Raw genomic sequence first — 22,172 nt, 5'->3', positions numbered from 1 at the left:
AAATACATACTGAATGTGGTGTCCCTAGTGTGACACAGTAAGGTTGTCTCTTCCTTGCAACTCTGGTTCCCTCCTACTTGCACTTTCAATGATCTGGGCTATGCTTTAACCTGGACATCTGGAAAACACATGGATAATCAGACTAACAGGGTCAAATCCAGGCATCTATCTGGCCTGACTTCAGGCTTGTTTCTGGAGCTGGAGGAATGTGGAATAGTGATGACTCTGACACAAGTTTTCCCTTGTAAAGGACAATAGAGATAATAATCAGAACAATTATGCAAAACTCACTAAAACTTTCAGGAATTTACAAGTAGGTACTGGTAAATATTCAAGTAGCAATTGGGAGGATTGCAAGAGCAAGTCCTCCTTTCTTAATCCAAACAAAGCAGAGAACAAACACCAAGGGACCACGCAAAAAGTGGTAGCACTGATATAAAAAAAGTGCAGCTCAAGCAAGAAGTGGTTGCTGAATGTTATAAAATCCAGTGTGGTAAGGAAGGTCTGTGAAAAGAAGTACCAAGAAACAACAAAAGGATAAACGGGGGAATAAAATTCTCAAGTTGTAGTTAAATCTTTACAAACATCAGAAGGTATATCAAGTACCATCTTATTGAATTGTAGGCAGAGAAAAAGCTGGTTTAGCAGCATTGGAAGACTGTGTTTATACTGCTTTTATGGAGTCCTTTTCCTCAGCAGTTATTTGTCCATCTGTTTCCATTTCAGTTTTATAGCTATTTTTGACTCACAGCAGGTCAAAACTAAGGGGGGCCTTTTTGTTGTTAACAGACAGTGTTTGTAATGCTCTAAGGGAGCGTCTGTGTCAGTACCTTCCCTCTGTGCCTGGCTGGGGGTCAGGGAGAAGCATGGCTTTTGCTCACCTACCTACCACCTCCTTCAGGACTGGGAAGCCCATTTGTGTCTTTGACTGCACCAATACCCATGGCCTCCTGCTAGCTCTTCTAACACATGCCTGCATGCTCTGTCTCATGCTGTCCCAAACACTAGAGAGAAGCTCTCCCTGAAACATCTCTTCAGTTCTCCTTTAAAACTCTCCTTTTTCTATATTAACTCCATAAGTTTGCATGAAACCTACTAGACTGACAAATATTTGTTTTTTCACTTCCTTAAACTTGTTCTCTTGTCTTCTCTTCTGCCTATCTGCTGTGTCTTTTTACAGCTTTAAACTGTAGGGTTTTGAGAGGCAGAACTTTTTTCTCATGTGCTATGGAAGGTCTGGTACAAAGAGCATCAGTACTGGCATGAGCAGCCTCTTGTCTTTCTGGCACACCACAGATCAGCTGTGGTCAATATACAAATTAATTTTTTTCTGGATTTAGATCTCCCCATAGAAACATCCTTATGATCAGTACCAGAGTTTTAATAAGCTCTACTGAGGTTCTGAGAGATGACTCATGGTTTGATGTACTTGTAACAACATGGATGATGCAGGAAGCAGGTCTGTCCTGCACAGAATCCTCCCCATCACTTTCATATCTAGTTTCAGGATTAATTAATTTAGTGTCAAATCCTGCCTGTGGGCAGGCCATTATCTGACAAGAAGCATCTAAGGACCAGACCCTAAATGGCATTTATGTTCCTAAAGCCTATTTAAGTGACAAATATATCCCAATTCCTTTGGAAAGGAGGTTTCCAAATATGAGCTGTTTCTTAAAAACTGGTACTCTCTTATCACTCAGAATTTGTACAATCAGACAGTAAATTGAAGACTTGTAAAACTTTCATTTTCCTAAAAGATCATGAAATTTTCTAGTTACATTGCAGCCCTTGTGCTAAAAGGGCACACTTTCCCTTCTTCTCAGGGGTGCATTAGAAGATATCTGCGGAGGAATCCAAAACAGAGACTGTCATTGCCTCAGCAGTTCTTTTGCAATCTGGTTTGCATTCAGAAATGCATTTGAGCCACAAAAATCAATTGTTACAGAAACTGTGGTGCCTTGTGGGAAGGACACAACAGTGAAACAATATTGTGGGTGAGGGTGGGTGGGAGGTTAGAAGCAGAACGTGACCAGTGGGGAATGGACTCTCTGGGTTCTCACTAAGCACTGTGCAGGTTTTTGTGGATCGACCCTGTTACTGTCAACACCACAGGCTCTAATCTTATTGTGCGCCCTTGCTTATCAGATCATGCATGCTAATGTAAGATAACTGCCCTTAGATCAAGCAGACAGAGATGAGCAGCTTTGCTAAAAAGAAAACGGTCCAGCTGGAGCAGTTTCCTTCTAAATTATGGCAAGGTGGTGGCAAACAGCTTCAAACATTTTTAATAAGAAAAGTTGTGAATCTCTTCCCTAGCAATCCATCTATGAACATGGACGTAAAGGGTCTGTGAAACCAGTCAATTAAAATAAATCAGCCATATTTATTGACCTGCCTGATCAGATCTCAGATTTGCTTGAGAGGCACAGTGCACACTGCTACGGCTGTCAGCAGCACCTGCAGCCCAGCCCTGCTGAGGACAAACCTGGGGGTCAGACTTCCCAGGTAAAACCAAAGAGATTCTGGATAACCAGACCCTTTGCAGAACTGATACGCTTTCTATTTATGTGTACAAATCCACTACTGAAACCTGACCCTTGAAATGCTACTGTTTATTAGAATCTGAAGGGCTTGCTGTTAGGTAAGTACAGATAAGACATGTACCTGAGACTGTTTGACCCCTGCTAATATTTTTCTGGATTGGGTTAAACTTTGTGAGCATAATCAGCTGCTTTTCCTTCCAGGATAAACCTAAAAAAAGCCACCAGCTCATCTGGCAAGGAAGGGACCTCCACCCCCACTGAAGTCACAGTGGAGCTGGAGTGAGCATGCCCAAGGGTGTGCTGATGCAAGAGGACAGTGTGGGAGATAACTTCTGTTGTGCATCTGTGTCCCTACAAGGACAAGAAGACAGAAGGATTACAGAAATCCTGGAAAGACAGGAAAGGCATGAAGACCGCAGGAAAAGCCCCAGATCCTTAAGGAGAGAAGAGTAAGCAAGGTTTCCTGATGATAAGCATTGTGGGTGCACTAAAGCCTGCCCTGCCTCTCCAGGGACCAGATCTCTACCCATGACCCCATTTAAGCCCATTTTAGACTTCCATCTGAGCTGTGATGCTGGTCCACAGCAATGCCCAGTCGTGGACCCTCTTGACCCTCCTGGACCCTGGCTTTTAGACTGGCTTGCCCTTGGTCCCCTCTCCGCCACAGAAGTGCCAGTGACCTGGATTCTGGGTGGAACCCAGCTGTCCCTGGCTGCCCTGATCCCTGCCTGGGGTGAAATCCTGCCCTGCCTGTCCCCAGGTGAGAGAGACCTGGCAGGCTCTGGTCTCCAGGGAGGTGCTGGCCCAACAGCATCCTGGGGAAGCCCTGGCAGGAGTGTGGGACCACAACTCCCCAGCTTGACTGCAGCTGTGCTCTGGGAAGCATTGCTGGGTAGGATCTCTGTAAACAGGGACCTCTTGCATCTGGAAATGTCAGCTTTTGTCAGTAATATCTCAGACAATGCACAGAATCCTGAATTTTATGTAATTCAGAGTAGAAAAAGCAGTTTAGAGCAGGTGGCTGTGGTGCCACTGTGGTTTCTTGAGGTCTTCTTACTACTTTACATTTAGTAAATTAACTTTTTAAAAATCATGTTAGGAGCGTTTTTAAAAGTTGCTTGGAGCAACCCTTTGCTCTTGCAAAAAAAGAGTGGGTCAGCAGTAAGGAGAAGTGGTGGAAACAACAATGCTTGTGCTTTGCATTGCCAGGCAATTCTCAGATACAAACCAGATGTTAACAGCAGTCCCCAAAATACTTGGAGCCATAGAAGTTGAGAAAAGTGGGGTCAGACAGGCAGAAGGTGAAAGAGATTGTCAGAACTGTTCATAATTCACAACAGAAAGCAAAATGAGGCTGTTGCCACTTCTCTGCTGGTATCTAGAACATTTCATGTCCCCTAACATGAACAGCTACATAACAGGTACAAGCTGCTGGAGTCTGAGCTGCTGATGGGCATTCTTGAAAATTCTTTAGTGTGCACCGTGTTGCTTTTAGCTAGATTAAGGCATTTAGACAGAGATCACTATGGTGCATTGTGTCAGAAGGCCTCTAAATAAAATGGTTGAAATATGTGGATACTAACTCTAGAGGAACTGGTTTCTGCAATTTTTGTCAGGGCAAATGGCCATAATTCTAAGGGAGAATTTTGCTTATTGCCCTAGGCTGTGTTTTGAAAGGTATTAAGGTGCTGAAAGATAGTTTCAAATTCCTACTAAGACTTTCAGAAATATTGCCTGCTTCATAAAATCTTACTTGGCACTCACCTGGTTTGTTGGTACTTAAATATCTTGGAAATCTGGAAAGGTAGTAAATGCAGAAAAATTACGGGAGTTCAGATAGAAAAATAGCATTTTTTTTACAGTATTAGGGTTGGTACACTCTTTAACTGTTAATACAAATAAATCAGGATCTTTTACAAGGTGCATGGAACTAAAAGGTAAAAATGAAAAATGGACACCTAAAAAAAGATAATGAAGAGATAGGAGAAAATGCAAAAAGTCTACTTCATAAAGAACCTAGGAGAAAATGCAAAAAGTCTACTTCATAAAGAACCTAGCATGCAGATTCAGATGATTTACTTTTTCCTTTTCTTTTCCAACCTTTTCTCTTGGGAATTATTAGATGAATGTAGAATTGTAAATTGAGTATACAGATCTTTCTACATTTGCAGAATGAGAGATCTGAAATCACATAACCAACGTTCTTCAAACTGGTAAGAACAGTTACTTGTTCAAGAAAGTTAAATATATCCTGTAATAGTGAGTAAATCAAACTGAGTTATTCTACATGTGAGTATAAGCATCCAGTTTGGTTGTCTTTCTTTTTTTTTTTTTCTTTCAAGGGTAAGAAATAGAATGGTTCTTGAATATGTAGATCAGTATAATTTAATTAGCTTTTATGACCAGGAATCCTCAGAGATAACTGTAAAACTCAATTAGACTGTATTAAAATGCAGCCATTTTCCTGAAGCTTCACTGAAACAGCCCTTACTTATTCGAGAAAATGATAAAAGTCTAGATATCTAAATATAACATAAAGAATAGGCATGTGGAAAGACATGTCTGTTGTTGTTTTTATATAGTGACTTCTTTCCTGACTTTCCCAGTGAAATACATTGCAAGGTACACATCATACCTTGAGTTGTAAGCTGTCCTGGCCAGCCAGTGTTGCAGTATGATCTCACAGTCTGTTTAAAATTGGATTTGAGGAAGATTTTAGCAAAGTGTAGTGCCTCAGGGCAAAAGCCTATTATCTGCAGGAATCAGGGAAGGATCATGTCCCAGCTGTACTCTCCCTCCCAGCTCCAGATGTTACACACACACAGCTGGCTGAGCACACAGGAAGATCTGCAAATACCTAACCACACAGTCAGATGATCACATCTTAATTGATGCCTTCTTTCCTCACCCCTGCCTCTCTGTATCTTAATCAGACCTTCATCTATGCTGAGTTTAAAAGCAGTGCAGGGGTGGCACTCGGTGGCCATCCAGCTTGGTCTGTGTCCACCCGCCCTCCCACACGGCCACAGTTAGTCCTTGCATGATGGCTCTCTGCCTTGAGATGAGGTTGCCTCCTATGAGTTTCCAGTGCACTCCAAACTTCAGGTTTCTGCTGAAGCAGCAGCTTTTGAGGGAAGGAATCACAATTACAGTTTGGTATCTCTAATGAACATTACAGACATATATGACTACATTACAGAATATTCAATATTTAGTTTTTAAGCTTGAACTTTTTCCCCTGAACAAAATATTCTGGCCATATCAAAGAGAATGATTCTACTTTTAATTGTCCTGATGGAGTACACACTGTCTTAAATACTAGTAAACCTATCAATGTCAGGAATGGCTTATGTTATTCCTGCAGTTATGGGTTACCCAAACCAGAAGTGGGGAGGGGTCAGCAGCCCACAGCTACAGTATCTTGCCCACCAGAAGTTTGGTCTTCAGAGAAGGAGGGGCAAAGCAGCTGGGCAGCTTTCCCATTGCTGCCATGCACATCTGGCCCTGAATTCCAGCTCAGTCTTATTTATTTCAATTAGCTCATTGCACGTTTCAAGCCTCCATGCTTATCTCAAAAACAAATATTTGCTGTACAGCACGTCACACTACCCAGTATTATGTTCTCTGCATAACGAAAGTCCTTGCAAAATACACCACAAAGAGCTTGTTGTAAATCTATTGTGAGAATCTTCAGTCTTTCTTTGCCTGATTTTATAGGATTAAAGTCTCAGAATTGATGCTGCATTAGTGTGCTGTTTCTGTGGAAATGATTGCATTTCATAATTATGTGTTCAAGTTCTAAAGGGGAGAGACAAGTGTGAAGTAAACAGAACTCTTATCAAATTTGCAGCACTAAAGAACAAGCATTGTCTCAAAATCTCAAGTTCTCCTCTTTGTTTTTAAGGCATAAGGAAAAATATTTGAGAGTTAGGAACCATGGCACTGGGTTGATGTTCCCTTGCATCGACATAGTTAATCTGTCAGCAATTCCATCAGCAAACCTATTTTTCAGACCTGTTAACTGTGGTCTGAAAATCAATTCCAGACTTAATCATGGACAAAGGGGTGCATTCCATGTTCTGCATGCCAGCGATACACATATATCACTTGGAGAATAGATTCCAAGGTCTCAGACCATAAGAAATTTAATGCTTACAATATTTATGACAGAATAGCACCACTGTGCTAAAGAGTGAGGAAAAGTAGGCAGAATAGGTGATTCAAATGAAAAATAGTTTGACCGTCTGTTTAAAATTCCTTGGCCTTCGGCCTTATCGAATAATCCAAGGCACGAAAAAATTGTACTGGAATTTGCCTCTTGTCATATCTCATTGCTTAATTATTAAACATGTTTGGTATGGTACAGTTGCTCTATAATAAAGTCTGTCATTACCTAAGCAAACAAAATTCCTTGTGCTATTGTCCTTGTAGGTAGTCAATACCTGATAAGGGCCAGGGCTGCAGCTCCAGGCTGAAGCAGGGCCGTACAGCTCTCCTGTGTGAAATGGTATCATCCTGGGCAGTGCTGGTACTCACAGAGCAACCAGGCACTGCATTTTCAACTCCTTATTGTTTTCTTCATTCAGGAAAAAATCCTGCAGCCTTCTGTCCACCTGGACAGACCGGGGGAGAGGACAGGACAGTGATCCTTTAGCAACAGCAAATGCCAAAGCCTTTGGAGCAGGGGGCTGGAGATAAAACTGGCAGTGATATCAGGTCAGGACATCAAAATTACTGAGGTTTCTGCACTTCCCAGTACACTCAGTGAAGCAGGCAGAAGAACAGAGCTTAGAGAACACACTGCATGAGCAGGGAAAGGACACCCTTCCTCCTCTACCCCTGCTTGCCCGAACCCAGTTTCTCAGGACGGGTCTGAAAAAAAGAATCTGTCCGAGGCACATACGTGAAGCACTTCTGCACCTGTTTATTTTTAGGCTTCCCACTTGATTTTAACCAAGGACCCCCCAAATCAGGATTAGTGAAACAGACAGTGACAGAAATTTTCATCTCTGTAAGCCCTAGGCTTAGCACTAGCGCAGCCCTTAGTGGATACAGTGTCCTTCAGTTTTACTATCACCACTAGCTTTGTGTGCCCCTACTTTTTGTTTCTAAATTTGGGTTCACTTGCCTGTTTTCCCAGACAGGCTTTGTGAGGCACCAGTTTTCCACTGATGTGTGCTGGAATGGTGCCAGCTCCTGGCCATGAGTATCAGTCACAGTCCAGCACCTCTGTGCAGGTACCCAAAAACTGAGACAAGATACATCCAAATTAATGTCTTTTCACTTCATCATTTTATCATTTTCTGTGCAAGTGCAAACCAGTCCCTTCAGTTGGGAGTGAAAGAGGAGTGAGGCTCAAATACTGATGAGAGTCCCACTCTCTGTCCACCCCTTGGTCCCAGTGACAAGGTCTCAACCCCCCACGTGAATGTGCAGCCCAGCACAGGGCTGGGCAGTAACTGAGGCTGTACAAGTGCCACGAATACGTGGTGACCTCGGCCCCTGCAGCATCTTTGCCAAGGTGCCTTTAGCTGCAGGGATAACAAAACTGCATGAGCTCTGCTGTGGTGCAGCAAAGGGCTTGACTCAGAGACATGCTGAGCTCTGGCAGCATCACTGAGTTCATTATGAAAGGCAGGGTTTTCCTAAACAGAAAATGGTATCTGTGGGCCGCCTCTGAAGGGTGCTTAATTTTAGTTCTGCTCCCGGGTGACCCTCGGGAACCAGGCAGGATGTCATCCTGGGAAGGAGAGAAAGGTGGGCTGGTGCTGTGAGTTCTTCTGTGGATGTGATGCTGCTAATTTATCTTCATCTGCTGTTTTTGTTACACAGCAGCCAGCAAACTGGGGCAGCTGAGGTGCAGGCACCTCTCAGCTGTGAGCGCAGTTCCCTCCAGTGCAGAACTGATGCTGGCAGCGGGGAGAGGTGACTTGTGCTGGTTGAGCAGCTGGCCCTGCCTTGCAATGGGGTCCTGTTCCTGGCTCAGTTCCCTTTTTCCCACTCCCCGTAGCCACTGTGGGCCCCCCAGGGCTGCTATCAGCTGCAATCAGCACTCGATGAGCTCCCTCCCTGCTGCCTCAGCTCTGAGCACTGCAGTGCAGGTATGGGCTCCCAACCACCTCTGCTGCAGAGATGGCAAATTTTCACAGAGGACAAGGCAGAAAACTGGAAGGAACTTTTATGTTGGGTCCTTAATGATGGAGATACAATTTTTCCAAGGGAGTCAAAAACCTTATACAGGAATTCTACAGTTCTATCTCATCTCTAGTGCAAGCTGTGCACAGCAATGCCATAGCTTTACAACCATATATTCTAGTAGTATTTTCTAAAAAAGACAGACTGGGGCTATTAGGAAAAAAAAAATAAAAAAAATCTTAGAAGTTAATTTCTTTTGAAGCCAACTAACTGAGCACTTGCAAACCTAGCTTTATAAAAAGAGCTGTGTGCTTAACCATGGGCCATCCTGCCCCACAAAACTTTGAAATGAACTGGAAATGATTTCTCTTCAATGTCTTGACCTCAGGGCTCAAAGGGGGGTCTGGCAGCAGCCACATATAAAAGCCCAGGTGGGAAACATTTAATTTTCCCGAGAGGTTACTCCCATGATATTCATGAAGAGGAGTTGCTTCAGATATTGCAAGTTGAGCTCTTTGAATTGTGATGCTTTGCCACAGTAAGGATGAAATACAAACAAATAAGTAAGTAAATATATATATCTCTCCCTCCTTTACCATGCACAAGTTGGAGGGTAGTATGGACAAAAATAAAGGTCCCATAGAAAAAAGGCTGATGTGAAAACCTAGTTGAGGAGGTTCTTTAATTTTATCACAGAATCTCTTGTCCAAACACTTGTTTGCTGTGCACAGGAGCCCTCAGTTTGCAGGGGGAGGAGAGGGTCTAACCTGCATTGCCTGGAGTGGGAGCACACACACTGCTGCAGTCCACAGCCTGAGACACTCCCCTGCCTCCTGCAAATACATTAGCTCTTGGGTTCATCTGTGACCTCTTGAGATATTCTGTCTTTACCACTTATGTTTTGCCCATTCCTATCCTAGGAGGAAACCACGAATTTTTCCCCTTGTGAATTAAATTAATGGAAGAATAATCTAGGGAAAATTGGCTCTTCTTTGGCTGATTACCTTTAGTTATCCTACTAGCCATGTTGGGGATTCAGCACTACTGAAAGAATGAACAGTAATCTAATTAATATGCTTAGTGTACTAGACTAGAATCTAAAGACATATTCAGCTTGCCACAGCATGCAATTTCAAATTTTTTACTCAGCAGTAACATAAAAACAGCCAGACTTTCAGCCCTGCAAACTGGGGATAATGAATTTCTTTCATCCCAAACAATTTACTCCCCGGTGTATTAAAACACTTAACCAGATCAGTTGTATTTGTACCAATGCGTGCTCTTACATGCAGAGCAATGGGAAAAATGAGCAGTCTGCAGTAATGATTATTTTCTTGGTAAATGTTTTTTTTTTTCTTAAAATGATAGGAAAAAGTCACATATTTCTCAGTCACAAGTGAGCGCTGTTTACACAACCAACATGAATAATGATAACAAGTTTATTCCCTGCTGCCCTCACTCTCTTTGGATGCTATCCAGCATTGACTGAAGTCAGGGAGAGCTCTCTGTTGACTCCTCTGGAGAGAGATGGGATTTGCTGCCTGCAGTTGGCACTCCCCTCAAACAAGCATAGCTCTCAAAATGCAACGCAGATGGAAAAGTCCCATGGAGATAGCAGAGCTCATCGTACTCAGGGTTAGTAGGTTCACCCTCTGGGTCCCAAAACAGGGTCAAAGTCAGGAGGAAGGGGGAAAAAAAAGAGTTTTAAAATAAAAGTTTGTATGCCTTTTTCCCTGTCATTCTAGTTTCTGAGGCATTTAGCTATATTTGGTTGAATTTTTAGGCTCCTTTCCAAGACCAGATTGAAGAACCAAAAACTTTGTGAAATTAAAGTTAGGATTTCTGCATGATCACTTCACTTCAAAAGCTTACGTTCAGAAAGAAATCCCCCACCCTGCCACACTTGTTAAAATACAAATGTTTTGTACGAATGCAGTTTTAAGCTAGCCACATGAATCTGGTTTCAAGAATACAATTTTCTACTTTAAAAATTTGATACAACAGCACAGAAATGATGTTGTAAGGACCCCATCCCTTCATCATGAGTGTTTTGGGGTTGAGTTCCACGTTCTTTTGCAAACATGCGTGGGATTAGGGTTCAGTTACAGTGTATATACACAGTTTTTCAAAGCAACTCCCAGAAATGCAGTTAATCATTCAAGCAAAATGGAATTTAGGGACAAGCCTAAGAGAGAAATGAAAAGGAGCAGGGTTTGGCCTGTGGGGGTGGGATTCATCCTGGGAGAGGGGTGATGTGGACTCGAAACAGACCCAGGTTGTCAGCCTTTGACTTTAGGCGCAGCTTTGTCTGAGCAAGTAAGAGCTCACAGGAACTTTTCAGTTGTGCATCCATAAGGGAAGAAATTTGGCTTTGGCTGCCAGCCTCTTCAGTCCTTTGGGCTCTCTGGGGTGGTTCCTCTTGATTTCAAAGTGTGTCAGCTGAGGTTTTTCATGCAGTTGTAAAAACAGTGTGGGTTGAGGAGAGTCACTCCCCGTGAGGTGACCCCTGGAAAACCTGCTCAGTCAACGGCAAGAATTTTTATCCCATTTTGGCAGGCAAGAGATTAAATCATTAGACTTTTCCCATCATCAGCATCCTTGTTGTGGAAACACAGCAGTCAATTTTTTATTGTGGTTCGGCAGGGCTGTCCTCAGCACTGCGTATTTCCTGCTTGGCTTCTACCTTCCTCGCTTTTAAAGCTCATTAGTCTGCTGTGAAAGAGAATATTGAGCCTGTATGTGTTGACCACCCAGGTCTATACATTCCTATTGTCAGATCTATATACTTCTGCTGTCAAAAAAAGCACTGGAGAGCAGAGCATATGATAAAGTGCTCCTAAGGAGATCACTGAATCTTAATCTTTGCCTTTACACCCTGTTTAGCACTATTTCTTCTGAAGCTGTGCAAATATCTGTGCAGTTCTATATTTTCAGCACATGCCACTGCAAAATAAATTATTCAGGATTTTTAGATTACTTATAAATGACACCAATCAATTAACACCACAGCTGGCAGTCTTTGGGGCTTTTGTCACAGGCCAGGATGGTACAACTCTCGACCTCATGTTTCCCAGTCTGAAGGATTATGGTAATGACAGCTTATTTTTATTGAATTTTTAATTGATGAGTAATATCTCTGGACTCACTGTGCTAACATTAAGTCTAGGAAGAATTAATCTCTTGAAGGAGAACATGATATAAGCAGAGCTGCCCTTGTGCAAACAAAAGCCCCTCATTTACACGTGGCACCAAGCAACCAAGTCAATTTGCTGCTGTCAGTTGTCAGAGTCCTTCACAATCCTTTGCAATGAAGATTTGTGCCTTTTCCTGAATGAATAAACCTGACATCTCTTCATCCATCCAAAACACCCAGCTCCTGGGCAGATTGTGCTGGTGTGTGCTCATGGTGTGGCTAAACGGGGACCCATGCAGAGAGCTGCACCTAAACACTGGCAAAGAACAACACAGATGATCAGCATTTTCCATGTTGCTTTAAGGAGCAGTAAAGCTTCATGATGATGGATAAATACTATTATCATGCATTGAACATGTGTGGTTTAAGGACAGAGAATTTTTCAATACAGCTTGAACATGTCATTGAACTGTTTGTTTTATATTAAAGTCTTCCTAGCCCCAAAAACTAAAATCAGGTTATTCAGACCCCAGCTGTTTTAACTTCATGAGGATACTTTAAAAAAATATACATTGTATGCTGACATGGATTGATTCATTAAGGGTGGTGGTAGAGCCTGAATTGGAAGGTGCAGTGAAGATGATGATGAATTTTAATGTGGCCAATGGCTACTGTTCAGCAGATATGAAATTGGAAATCAATGCTAGCTATTAAATACAAAAGGATGCTTTACATCTGAAGCAGTCTTCCATTCCCAATCTTTCTGTGTGCCAGGGGGATGCTGAAATGAAGGAAGGAAGCCCAGCCTTGCAAGGGCCTGCCAGTGCTGCTACCTCTACTTTCTGTTCATGGCTGGGGTACATCTCACCCTCTGTGAAATGGATCCATAGCAAATGCTCCCAACTGCCCCCATGCTGGAAGTGGTGACTCTGCTGGGTCTAAGTCTGACTCTCTGTCTGGGAGCTGCATGACTGTGTCTGAACAGAAGCTCACACATATCTCTAGATCTCATGGTCAGAAGGGAAATCAGTGAAGGGCAATGAGTGCATAATGGATGCAATGACACCTGAGCCCACTGGCACACGGAAGATTAGCCCAAGGCAAGTTAGAGTGCAAACTCTCAAAGCCAAGAGTAACTGCACTGCTGCTGGAGGGTGTTGCTGGAGAAGAATGACATCTCAGGCCACTCTGCCCTGGCCCAGGAAAATGCTGTTGGATGGGTGCATGGTTGTTGCATGGTGCCAGAAGTGGGTGGTAGGTTAAGTCTCTGCCTTCCAGAGAAAACTGCCCTGTCAGTGCAGCTCTGTGTAGCACTGGAGACACCACATGTCCTTGGGGGAGCAGAGGAAGCCTCAGGGAGCTCTGTGTTGTATTTTGCCAAGGACATCAATTTGCTATAATCCAGATGCGTTCCCATACAGTGCAGAGACAAGGTGTTTTAGCCTCCTGTTGCTTTGCTTTCTACCATCCCTCTTTTCAACACACACATGGACAATTGAAATAATTTGACTCTTTTGCTTTGTTATAAAATATTAAATTGAAAGACAGGCACTAAAGTGTCTTATCCCCCTGTAGCAAAGCAATGAAGAAATAAGCATGCCAATCTAATTTAAATATTTGCTGGCTCTGTTGATACTGGAACATTGAGCTAAGTCCCTAATTAAATGAGGAAACAACAAACACAGCTAGTAAACTACTGGTTTTCAAAGTGTCTAACAAAATGAGCACATGAGTATTTTAGATGTTCATCCTCTAGATCTTTCTAGCCTCATCAGTGATGTTTAACATGGTCTTTGTGAAAATACTGCTTCTTTCTCCCGTGCAGGAGCAGAAGAAGGGAGAGAAGCTGTTCCTAGGATGTGGATGATGGATTGCACCTGTGCACTGGAAACAAACACAGATTCCCCTGTGAGCATGGCAGCAGTATTGGTGTAATGAGCTCTTCTTGGGTAAGTTAACACAACAAATGGATCTAGTTCCCAGTGATGGGTCTGGGTGACATGCTCACCCAACACAGGACAGGGAGGTAAGAATAGGATTCTGGGATCTTCCAGCCCAGAGCCTGGCTTTTAGCATCAGACAGCATGGCCTTTTGCATTAAGTCCACAGACAAACCCCAGTCAACACAACTGGTTCACAGAGCTCAGAGAGACACCAGCTCTAGTAAGGAGGGACAGAAATGCACTACCTTACTTTTTTTCTCTGTGTTAAAACTTGTCTGACTCCTGAGAAGAATCTCCTATTACGTACTATAATTTTACCTAGCATGCTGTCCTTGACTTGGGCTGGCACAGCCTATCTCTCCTTATGTACAGTGAATGTGTATAAATTTAGCTGCTAAGGCTGAAGCATTAGTGATTTGCAGCCATTTTGGATGACACTTTTATAACACAAGGGGCAGATTTCAATTTGATGTTCATTGGAGCTGGTGATCAAAAAGCAGGGGAGGGCAGAAGTGCTGCTAAAGCATCTCCAGGAAGCATCCGTTTTGTGAATGTCTGAGATATTTTTTTGTTGTTTTAATTGATATTTGACATTTCAGCCAAGCCTGAAACCTCCAGGATTTAATTGCAGTAAAATCAATGATACACCAGGAGTAATGAGGTGTACCTGAATTATCCTGAAATAGATATAATTGCTGTGTAACTCACCCAGCAGGTCCCAGTTTCCCCAGCCACAGTCAGTATCTCATTGTTTTCCAGGTGAAAAGATCCAGTGGGATAGAGCATAATCAGTCGGGGTGCTCTTGCCTTTGTTGCTTTTTAATGTCATGTTGAACAGCATTTGAGGAGAGGAAAGGGTGCTGGAAGATGATGGTTAGCTGGCACCCTGAGGGTGCTTCACACTCAAGTGGTGGGGAAGATGACTGTGGAAGTGTGATGCCAGAGTGGAGCAAGCACTGGTGCAGAGGGCTTTGTTCGGCTGGGAGGTCTGTGTAGGTATTAAGGTGTTCTCATTCGAATTGAGTTTTGACTTTCACTGCAGTATGGAAAAATCCCTGCTAGAGGCCAAGATGAAATGCTTCTTAAGTTATCAGCTGTCACCTTCTGGAATCACAGCTCCGAGCCATGGCATTTCATGGGGATGAGGGACAATGAGGTACCTGGCCAGGGGAACTATAGAAGCTACTGCAAGTAGGGAGCCTGTCCTCCTAAGGGATGCTGTAGTACATACATCTCTGCTCAGGAATTCTTGCTGCCACATCTCTGCTTCCTTTCTTTCTCCTGAAGAGAAACATTCCTAAGATGTGGTGAACCCAGGCTGGATGTCTTCCGCTGCCTGAGGATGCTTGACTCCACACATCCTCTGCTGGAGACCAGCAACACACCAGGTTTCAACTTATTTTACTGCACTGCTTCCTCTGCTGCAGAGGTTTCCTTAAACACAGGGTAACTCTGCCTTAATTAAGGGCACTCAGCTGGGAAGGCAGGATATGCAGCCTGAAGGTGCGATTTGGTGTGGGTCTTACTGCAGCCACAACTCAGAGTTGTGTTAGATTGTCAATGAAACTTACTTTGGTTTTGAAAGACAAATAATTTGATAATTTAAGCCTTTTAAATTTTTTTTTGAAGCTTAGGGATATGTTATGGGGATACACAGTTGTCTGGACTTTTACTAAAAATAACATAAAGATAAATTTACTTAATGAGTTTAGCGTGTATATGTCTTAATAGCCTTCCCCTGGTAGTTTTATACTGGCTCCTATTGTACATCAATGCTTCTTTCAACACATGTAAATAATACACAGGGCACAATTCAAGTTCCTATAGGAAGCAACTTGCATTTTAGTCACAAATAGAAATAAGTGCAGCAGCAATAGCATAGATCCATTCAGGCAATCAAAAGCTGGGCCAAATTCTGCACCTTTTGTTCACAAAATTAATCTCTGCTGATTTCCTGATGTCTCTGTGATAAACTGGGCTAGATTTTATGAAAGAACTTTATGTTGCAATATATTTCATATTAGGTCCCAATGCCAAAGGCACTTTTAAAACCTTCCATATGTCTTGCTAAAGTATAGTGGATGGGTTTCCTACACTAACAGAGAACATAACCAATCAACTGGTATAAAGACTCTCTCTCTCTCCATAGTCACCTAACCATCATACATCATCTAACTAAAGTGTTACAATTGCAAGTCTTTTAAAATAACCTATTATTTGTCAATAAGGTGAAGATTTTAATGCAAGTACCTTGTATTCATCAGCACATCTTAGATGAGCAGTCTGGATAAAAATTTGAGGTGCACATTTAAATCTGCTATGTGCCTCTGTATAAAGAGGGCCCACTCTTTGAACTTTATTTAGTCTGGCCATTCCTATGCTGCTCAAAGAAGCAGAGCAAAGTGTGTCACATGAGCAATGTTCACCCCTTGCAGTGGCCATCTTAATTCACAAGTGTCACTGGTCACCATCACACTACAGCCTCCACACCACAACTTACTGCTGATTTAAACCTGAGCTTATATGGTGGTCATGTTTGCCAGCTGCACCTGCAAAAATGTGTAAAGAAAATAATTTTCAGGTAGACCTTCTTGAATACCAGTGTCCAAGGTGACAAAGGACACAATAACAGCATAAATCTTTGTTTCTGCCTTGAGATCTAAGTGATTAGCCTGTGATACATTTTCTTTCTTCTCACATGAACGTCAGTTTTCTCACTCTGTTTTCTGTTTCTATGATGATGCTCCACTTCCTTATCAGGGAATCAGGAATGAGCTTGTAGGGGTACAGATACTTTCTGTTCGAACCTTTGCAACAGCATGGCTTCTTCCAAAGTATTTTTATTAGTATTCTCTACACAGTTTACTAGCAGAAAGGGACTTTCAGTATGAAAGTGTGAAGCAGAAGTAGTGTACAATTATCTTCTTCACCTTGGTCTTAATCTACATCTTTAAGTTTGATCTTGTGCACATGAAGATCGTGCTGCTGACTTCTGTGGGATCAAGTACTAGAAACATGCAGAGGGAATGATACAAGTGCTTTATAGCCAGTCTGCATGGAAGGAATTAGAAATACCAGGTGCAAGTTCAGGGAGAAGAAAGATGCAGATGTCGTGTTTTCTCCATTTAGAAGCAGGCATCCGAAAATCAATATTCTTTATGCATAGTCCTGAAATATGCTGCCTAAGGTGACTTGGACACTACAGTGATGTGTGTCCTCGAAATCAGATCAATACAAACATCTGCTCCAAAGGTCTACCTTAGTCATGACAAGTATAACTACTGACTTCGCAGGATATGGGCAGCTCCTGCAGAAAGTAAGCACAGGCATGATCTCCAAACAAATGTGTTTTTGGGGATAAGACTTCAGGTATACTTTGCCTGCTCATTTACTCATTGTAGGAATTCCAGCAGAGATCAGACATGCTTTGGAGATGTTCTGTAAGAAGTATAAAAAATATACTCAATGCAGCAAATTTTGATGATAAATATATGCTGTCCTGTTTCATTAAAATGTACATACTTGTTCTTTTTTCTCTTCAAAATCTAAGTTAATTGTGCAAGCATATGTAGTAAATATACCAAATTAGAAAAGTATCTTTCCTAGTACCTCTTGTTTTTTAATATGACCTTACAAAATTTTCAAATTGAAAAGTGATGGGAAGCAGTGAGGCAGAATTTTCAGATCAACTTTTATAAGGGCAAGGGAAAATTTCTCAGGCATCCCCAAAACCATTTCCCTATTCAAAGGAATTCCTTCTATCTTGAAGTGAATATTGTTCCAGAACATTTACCATTTTATGACACTCTTATTCATGTTCTTCCAGTCACCAGCTTTCCTAGGAAACCCATGCTTAACACTTAAGGATAGATTTGTATACCTGTAGAAATCATGGAGACTGAACCTGTAGAAGGACACACACAGGTAAAAAATTTCTAGCCTCTTTGTTTTGGGTGAGGTGAACTAACAGAGATCTTCTCATCTTTCTGTGCCAATGAAAGAAAAGTTTTCCAGAAATTCACACACTTGACACAATAATCAGAGAGAAATAGGAGAGGAATTTCATAACTCACCTCCAATCCCAACTGGGAGCACACACAAACACCAATTATTTCTATAGTACTGCATTGACAGTCCCACACCAGCAAACTCCAGGCCTCAGTAGGGAATGTCTGTTTAAAGGAGACCATTTTGTTATAAAATATGTTTTTAGATTTTTTTTTTTTTAGGTGGTGTTTAAATGCCATGTCCCAAAGCACCATTCAAATGAGGCATGGTGCCACCTAGCACTTGTATGTAATATGCCAGCAAGATGGTATAGTTTGAAAGGAGTATCTGTTACTTGAAAGTCATTTTGCTCTCAGGAACTAAGGCAAATTGCATTTGTTTTTCTAAAATGGTTACCCTTAATGAGCCTGCAAGGAATCTATTTCTGAGAGGGGCATATTTGAGTGCAGCACTATTATTCCTAACAAATTAGTCATATTGCATCACCGACACAAAACAATGAAACTTAAGAGCCAGGGCCATAATTTGCTCTCATGCATCCTGGGGTAGCTCCACTGGGTCTGATTTTTGGGCACACCCGAGCTGAGCAGGGATGTCTCAGACAAGCCAGTTATAGCCCGAAGGCTGCTCTGCTCTCCTGAGGAGTGAGTGTCCCACTGGACTGGACGACAGATGGGATGGGAGCACCACAGACTTGGTCATGTCCCTCCCTGCCTTTCCTCTTCTGACGTACCAAGGGGTACGTGGCAGCTTGGTGCTGGATGAGAGCTCCCCAGAGAGAGGGCAGTCAGGTCAGGAGACTGGCTGTCTTTGTACCCACCTTCCTTTGTCCTATGGGGCTGAGGCAAAGCATTCAGAGATTGAATTGGATGGAATCACTCCCCTTTCCTGGCATAGAACAATTGCAGAAGCCCATCTTCTTATGCCTGTTGAAAAGAAAGAAAGAAATCAGTATATTGTGGTAGAGCTTGGAGACAGACGCCTTCTCTGTTCAAATACCACAGTGGTCTGTGTCCTGATTGACCTTTGCACTATTAACTTTTTTAAAACATATTTTTAAATTAAAATGGGCTGGAACAAATTTCCATTCTTGGTCCTGGACTGAGCACTTTGATTTACCCTATGCTCTCAATGAGGTTTCCAACAAAACATTTGACACGGTGGGTAGCTACTTCAGATTTCCATGCAGAGAATTAAGATCAAGATCTTCCCTTGACATATGAACCTCCCTCCAGTATAGATCAGGAGTTTTGACACTAATCCATGTTTAAGACTAAAATCTCATTCTATTTTTACTATCAAAAACCCCTCTCCTCTGCTCTTTTTAGTAACTGTGCAACTTCATGCTTGTGAATATACTGAAGAGAGAAAAAGTGAAACTAGTAACTAAAATAGCAGGAACATGATCTACTAAGCATCGTCATCTGAGCAGTTCTTTCCCCTTCCCCCACATGCCTGCTTGTTCTCGAGTATTAAATCACACGGTGAAGGCTGCCCTACAAAGGAGCACCTGAGGAGAGCAGCTGTAGTACGCTAGGGCCACTTACATCCCTACGTGTGTACTCGTAACCGTGACGGATGAGGGTGAGAAAGCTACGTGGGCAGGGAAGTAATTGGAAGTAATCACAAAACAGACTTGCATAAGTGAAATGATGCATACAAGTAGTCTTTGGAGATTAAAGATATTTGGGTTGGGAGAGGAGCTTTAATTGGAATTGACCTTGTAAAACATGCTGCCTTATGTTCATGCTTATAATCATGGGTGGGCCAGCTGATCTATTTAAAAATGCCTGTTTCACATTAACCACCCAGGTTTTACAGACAGTTTTTAGATGCCTGGTGGTATCGCAGAGAACAAATTGCTGCGTTTGAATATTGATCCAGCACATTCGCAGTTAATGGAAATGACTACAGATTTTTGGTGTAGCACCTTGAACAGCACTATCCTGCAACATTTTGACCTAAGAAAGGACTTTCAGGAATATAAAATACTAATGATCCTACTGCTTCTTCTAGGACAGCAGATTTCCAGTTGCTGATCTCTGGACAGATTTTTAGCTGTAACAGACAAAAATATCTAATAAGGCCAGTGATTGTCCTAGGAAGATTTGGTCAAAATGAGTTCCTTTGACACAGATCCAAATCTAATAGGACCCACACTAACAAACATGCCATTTTTGCTCAGGAGAGCTGAGCAGAAAAGAAATGCTGTATCTTTGTACACACTGGGTTGGAGCATGTGAAGGGTGGGGCTGGAAAGGGGAAAAGCAGATTTTTATGAGGAAGTCCAGGGCTGCACTTTCCAGGGTCTGGATGCAATGAGTGCCTTTGTCTTTCTTTTGATCTCAAAAATAGCACACACCAATTGTCTGTGAAACAGCCCAAATTGCCACCCCTCTTTAAAAAGGAAGAATGTGAATATTGGATGTTTTGAATTTGCAGAGGTTTGATTGTGCATCCCTGACGTGAACTGGCAGGCTCTTTCTTTTTTTTCTTTTTAAAATTTATTTGGTAAATACTGAGTCGCAGCAATTCACCCTGCAGGTACTGTTTCAAAGTCTGCTCCCTGGGCTGTTTCCTGCATCAGCTGTGCCTCTGTCACTGCCGTGGGACCAGGGAAGCTGGGTGCCTCACAAAGGCTGCGTACTTCCAATGGGAAATAGGGTGAGACCAAGCTCTGCTCCACAGACATGGGTATAGGATAGTGAAACATCTCTGCTTGAGCTGAAAGCCTGCTAGAAGCAAAGGCCCTTGATCAAGCTCCTGCTCTGCGCAAGCTCCAAGCTTCAGGGTTTCTAAGTGTCCACAACAAATCTGTTGCTAAATGGCATATAATTGACAAGTGCATGTAAATTGTAGTTCTTCTCAGGCAAGGGACTTGCAGTGTGAGAATACACAAAATGCCTTAGGAATGTTAGAGAACTGACGACTGAAGTTTGTGCTAATGAAACCTCAGGTTGTAGCAAAATGAAGGTTTTCTCAGAAATAATTTGCTTTCCTCTATGTTACATATAAAAAAGTATTTCCCCCCTTTCTTACCTCATTGGCCAGGATTGAGAGCTTACTTTGTTTTCTGCCAAAAAAATCAAGTTTCCTGTAAGGAACTCTTTCTTACCCCCGCAGTTTCTGACTGGCTTCATGTGCATAACCTCCGTGACTGTAATGTCTGGGTGTAGCATCACACTTCCAGGAAACCAAACCAAATTCACACTTGACACAAATGACTCAGGAACTTAGAATAATATATTAAAGTCTGCTGTCTGTGTAAGAAATGGGAATTGTTAAACCTATTTTTAAAGGAATAGTCTCTGATCTTTTTTTCTTCCTGCAGCCTCAGACTTCCTTAAAATCTTTTGACATGCCTCAATTTTTTTTCAATCTTCTGTTGCTAACCTCTGTGCAGGCTTTCAAGTGGATGCTGTCCAGAAATCCTATTACAATAAATTTACTGTATTAAAAAAATCTGAGGAGGAAATAAGATAGGGTCATATTATTAAGTCTGACTGTTCACCACTGCCAGCTTTTCATCCAGCCCTTTGTTTATTGTCATCTTATCCTGCACTTAATCTCATTTAAAGCATAGGTGCTTTAGTACAAGGACCTTCCATTTTCTTTATTTTGAGTGCCTTCTGCATATATGATACCACATTTAAAGCAGATATCCTCTCTCTTTAAAGTGCCTTATACATCTATAATGTAGAAATAAATTGTTTCAGAAGCTTAATCAAGACTTGCAAACCTAACCAAAATGTAATTCTGTAGCTCTTAGTCTCCTTTGTCATAAATAGCAAGGCCAGCTTTCCTGTTTTTCAAGAGAGATCAATTATCATATTTACCTAGAAATGCTGCTTAAAGGAACATATTAGGTACTAGCAAATCTGCGTAAGAAATCAGCAGCATATGAGAGTGCATAGCCCTAAAGAAATCTTGAGGATCACTTGTTTTAACTGGAATTATCTTGGGATCTCTAAGACCTATTTAGAGAGCCATAATTTGGAATCTTCTAGGTTGACTAGGTTCTGCTCAGAGGACAGCATGAGAGCAGCTCTTCCCAGAGCTGCAGTGCAGCTGACCTGGAGGCAAAGCACTGCTGAGATATTTCACTTTAAACCTTGGGGCCTAAACACGAGGTACTGAGTGAGCTGTGTGGCCAAAGCCAAAGGGAATGGGACCACAATGGAAGCCAGCTAACCTTATTTTTATGATATGGTCCTAGGTGTCCACATGACTGCAGCTCCAAGTGGGGAAAAAAGTGTGCTTTAAATACTTTAAAATATATAAATATAGAATTAGAGAATAAACCCTTACTTATTAGCAATGGATTTTCATTTCGCTTGGTGGGAGGAGGCAACATGGGGGTTCTGTTCCAAACGCATCCTCCTTCCCCCATTACTCAGAAGAGTGTTCTGC

General features: G+C 42.1%; 1 protein-coding gene and 1 long non-coding RNA gene across 7 annotated transcripts in view; one reads left to right on the top strand and one right to left on the bottom strand.

Annotated features, from left to right (window-relative positions):
* The first annotated feature begins 2,837 nt into the window (after positions 1 to 2,837).
* Positions 2,838 to 22,172, top strand: part of MDM1 (Mdm1 nuclear protein) — a 49,428-nt gene continuing 30,093 nt past the window's right edge. The window contains exons 1-2 of one of the 3 annotated variants that reach the window (XM_015628510.2): positions 2,838 to 2,992; positions 13,637 to 13,760. In XM_015628510.2, the coding sequence (XP_015483996.1) occupies positions 13,746 to 13,760 (15 nt within the window). In that variant the 5' untranslated portion in view covers positions 2,838 to 2,992; positions 13,637 to 13,745. The remainder of the gene's footprint in view (positions 2,993 to 13,636; positions 13,761 to 22,172) is intronic. The other 2 variants (XM_015628511.2, XM_033514264.1) reach the window with 2 other exon arrangements.
* LOC107204779 lies at positions 9,342 to 21,015 on the bottom strand. 4 transcript variants are annotated; one of them, XR_004497428.1, is made up of 4 exons: positions 20,802 to 21,014; positions 18,583 to 18,688; positions 17,828 to 17,926; positions 9,342 to 12,127 (listed from the first exon to the last, which is right to left on the bottom strand). It is a non-coding gene; the product is annotated as an uncharacterized LOC107204779 (long non-coding RNA). The 4 variants fall into 4 exon arrangements; XR_001521738.3 differs by lacking the exon at positions 20,802 to 21,014 and adding an exon at positions 18,882 to 19,194; XR_004497429.1 differs by lacking the exon at positions 9,342 to 12,127 and adding an exon at positions 14,428 to 17,192 and having other exon boundaries at positions 20,802 to 21,015.

This window comes from Parus major, chromosome 1A (genome assembly GCF_001522545.3).
Source record: "Parus major isolate Abel chromosome 1A, Parus_major1.1, whole genome shotgun sequence".
Classification (NCBI taxonomy): domain Eukaryota; kingdom Metazoa; phylum Chordata; class Aves; order Passeriformes; family Paridae; genus Parus; species Parus major.
Note: the sequence above shows the minus strand (reverse complement) of the source record. Positions and strands in the feature narration are given on the sequence as shown.